Source organism: Neopelma chrysocephalum, unplaced genomic scaffold (genome assembly GCF_003984885.1).
Source record: "Neopelma chrysocephalum unplaced genomic scaffold, ASM398488v2 Primary Assembly neopelma1_95243, whole genome shotgun sequence".
NCBI classification, from domain to species: domain Eukaryota; kingdom Metazoa; phylum Chordata; class Aves; order Passeriformes; family Pipridae; genus Neopelma; species Neopelma chrysocephalum.
In genome coordinates this window covers 313-3,840 of record NW_020923928.1, presented here as the reverse complement: position 1 = coordinate 3,840, position 3,528 = coordinate 313, and the positions used below count along the sequence as shown (strand labels likewise).

The window sequence follows — 3,528 nt, the reverse complement described above, 5'->3', positions numbered from 1 at the left end:
TGGGGACACTGGGATGGGATGGGGACACTGGGATGGGAAGGGGACACTGGGATGGGAGAGGGACACTGGGATGGGAAGGGGACACCGGGGAGGGAAGGGGACACTGGGATGGGACGGGGACATGAGGTTGGGTTGGAGCCATCAGGGCCCGGAGCGCTACGACGAGTGTCTCATCGGGCTCCTGGCGGGGCTCCAGGAGAAACCTGACCAGAAGGATGGGTAGGAGGGGGATACTGGGGTGGGAGAGGGACATTGGGGTGGGAGAGGGACACTGGGATGGGATGGGATGGGATGGAGCTCCTAGGGATGGGATGGGGAGACTGGGATGGGATGGGATGGGGAGGGTGGGGACGGGGGGGGGGGAGGGGGACACTGGGATGGGATGGGACCACCAGGGCTGGGATGAGGCCACCAGGGACGGGATGGGGCCACCAGGGTTAGGTTGGTGCCACTGGGGCCACTGGTCCCAGGATGGTGCCACCAGAGCTGGGATGGTGCCACTGGGGCCACCGGTCCCAGGATGGTACCCCCAGCCCCTCCCCAGGCTCTGCAGCACCATCTCCCCCCCAGCTGCCCCCAGGGTGTGTTCCCCCCGTGTCCCCAACCCCAGGTGACCCCCTTGTCCCCCCCCTGCCCCAGGATCTTCACCAAGGTGGTGCTGGAGGCCCCTCTGATCACCGAGAGCGCCCTCGAGGTCATCCGCAAGTACTGCGAGGACGAGGTGGGCACCTGGGGCTGGGGGAGACCCCCGGGGTTGGGGGAGACCCCCAGGGTTGGGGGGAGACCCCCGGGGTTGTGGGGAGACCCCCGGGGTTTGGGGAGACCCCTGGGGTTGTGGGGAGACCCCTGGGGTTGGGGGAGACCCCCGGGGTTGTGGGGAGACCCTCGGGGTTGGGGGAGACCCCCGGGGTTGGGGGGAGACCCCCGGGGTTTGGGGAGACTCCCGGGGTTGTGGGGAGACCCCCAGGGTTGTGGGGAGACCCCCGGGGTTTGGGGAGACCCCCGGGGTCGTGGGGACAGGGTTGGGGACGGTCCCGTGCCCGCTGTGCCCCCGCAGAGCCGAACCTACCTGGGCATGTCCACGCTGAGGGATCTGATCTTCAAGCGCCCGTCGCGGCAGTTCCAGTACCTGCACGTGCTGCTCGACCTCAGCTCCCACGAGAAGGACAAGGTGACACCCTGGGGTGGCACCAGGGGGTGGCACTGGGGGTGGCCCCGTCCCACCCATCCTTCTGGTGGGGTTTGTCCTGCATCGGGAGCTCCAGCCCATCCCGGTGTCCCCGTCCCATCCCAGTGTCCCCATCCCATCCCAGTGTCCCCCTCCCATCCCAGTGTCCCCCTCCCATCCCATCCCCTCCCATCCCAGTGTCCCTCTCCCATCCCAGTGTCCCCCTCCCACCCCAGGGGTGTCCCTGCAGTGTCCCCATCCCTGTGACACCCCCATGTCCCCCCCTGCCCAGGTGAGGCAGCAGCCCCTGCTCTTCACCAAACACCTGTATGAGCAGGACAAGGTGGCACACCAGGGGTGTCCCCACAGTGTCACCATCCCTGTGACACCCCAGGGGTGTCCCCACAGTGTCCCCATCCCAGTGGCCCCCCAGGGGTGTCCCCACAGTGTCCCCATCCCCATGACACCCCTTGTGTCCCCCCCCTGCCCAGGTGAGGCAGCAGCCCCTGCTCTTCATCAAACACCTGTACGAGCAGGACAAGGTGGCCCCCCAGGGGTGTCCCCATGGTGTCACCATCCCAGTGTCCCTCTCCCATCCCAGTGTCCCCCTCCCACCCCAGTTTCCCCCTCCCACCCCAGTGTCCCTCTCCCATCTCCAGTGTCCCCCTCCCATCCCCAGGAGCTCCATCCCATCCCATCCCAGTGTCCCTCTCCCACCCCAGTGTCCCCCTCCCACCTTGGTGTCCCCCGGGGGTGTCCCTGTGGTGTCCCCATCCCCGTGACACCCCCATGTCCCCCCTGCCCAGGTGAGGCAGCAGGCCCTGCTCTTCACCAAACACCTGTATGAGCAGGACAAGGTGGCACACCAGGGGTGTCCCCATGGTGTCACCATCCCAGTGGCCCCCCAGGGGTGTCCCCACAGTGTCCCCATCCCAATGTCCCCCTCCCATCCCAGTGTCCCCCTCCCACTCCAATGTCCCCCTTCCCATCCCAATGTCCCTCTCCCATCTCAGTGTCCCTCTCCCATCCCAATGTCCCCCTCCCATCCCAGTGTCCCCCTCCCATCCCCAGGAGCTCCATCCCATCCCACCCCAGTGTCCCCGTCCCATCCCAGTGTCCCCCTCCCACCCCAGTGTCCCACTCCCATCCCCAGGAGCTCCTCCGCATCCCATCCCATCCCAGTGTCCCCCCCCCCCCCCCCCTCTCCCCACCCACCCCCGTGTCCCCCTTCCCATCCCAATGTCCCCCTCCCATCCCAGTGTCCCCTTCCCACCCCAGTGTCCCCTTCCCATCCCAATGTCCTCCTCCCATCCCCAGTGTCCCCCTCCCACCCCAGGGGTGTCCCTGCAGTGTCCCCATCCCTGTGACACCCCCATGCCCCCCCCAGTGAGGCAGCAGCCCCTGCTCTTCACCAAACACCTGTACAAGGGGGACAAGGTGGCACCCAGGGGTGTCCCTATGGTGTCCCCATCCCAGTGGCCCCCCAGGGGTGTCCCCGCAGTGTCCCCATCCCAGTGGCACCCCAGGGGTGTCCCCATGTTGTCCCCATGCCCGTGACCCCCCCTGCCCAGGTGAGGCAGCAGGCCCTGCTCTTCATCAAGCGCATGTACGAGGGGGACAAGGTGGCCCCCCAGGGGTGTCCCCACAGTGTCCCCATCCCAGTGTCCCCCTCCCATCCTGGTGTCTCTCAACCATCCCAGTGTCCCTCTCCCATCCCAGTGTCCCCCTCCCATCCCCAGGAGCTCCATCCCATCCCATCCCATCCCCTCCCACCCCAGTGTCCCCCTCCCATCCCAGTGTCCCTCTCCCATCCCCAGGAGCTCCATCCCATCCCATCCCATCCCATCTCATCCCATCCCATCCCAGTGTCCCCCTCCCACTCCAGTGTCCCTGTCCTGCCCGTCCTTCTGGTCGGGTTTCTCCTGGACAACCCCCAAGATCTCCAGCCCATCCTGGTGTCCCCCTCCCACCCCAGGGGTGTCCCTGCAGTGTCCCCATCCCCGTGACCCCCCCCGTGTCCCCCCCTGGCCAGGTGAGGCAGCAGGCCCTGCTCTTCATCAAGCGCATGTACGAGAAGGAGCCGCTGCGCGAGTACGTCGAGAAGTTCGCCCTCAACTACCTGCAGCTCCTGGTGCACCCCAACCCCCCCTCGGTGCTCTTCGGGGCTGACAAGGACACAGGTGACACTGGGGACACCCAGGGGGGGTGGGATGTACCTGGGGGAGGTGTCCCTGGGGTTGGGGACACTGGGGGGGGACATTCATGGGGTGGGAGATCCGCCCTCAACTCCCTGAAGCTCCTGGTGCACCCCAACCCCCCCTTGGTCCCCTCTATGTCCCCTCTGTCCCCTCGGTGCTCTT

At 67.2% G+C, this 3,528-nt stretch overlaps 1 protein-coding gene across 1 annotated transcript in view; it reads left to right on the top strand.

Annotated features, from left to right (window-relative positions):
• Positions 1 to 121: 121 nt before the first annotated feature.
• The window catches only part of LOC113980800 (symplekin-like), a gene marked incomplete at its 3' end in the record, with an annotated part of 3,521 nt that continues 114 nt past the window's right edge, over positions 122 to 3,528 (top strand). Inside the window, exons 1-4 of the mRNA XM_027708019.1 lie at positions 122 to 219; positions 640 to 721; positions 1,058 to 1,171; positions 3,201 to 3,489. Coding sequence (XP_027563820.1) covers positions 122 to 219; positions 640 to 721; positions 1,058 to 1,171; positions 3,201 to 3,489 — 583 coding nt within the window. The remainder of the gene's footprint in view (positions 220 to 639; positions 722 to 1,057; positions 1,172 to 3,200; positions 3,490 to 3,528) is intronic.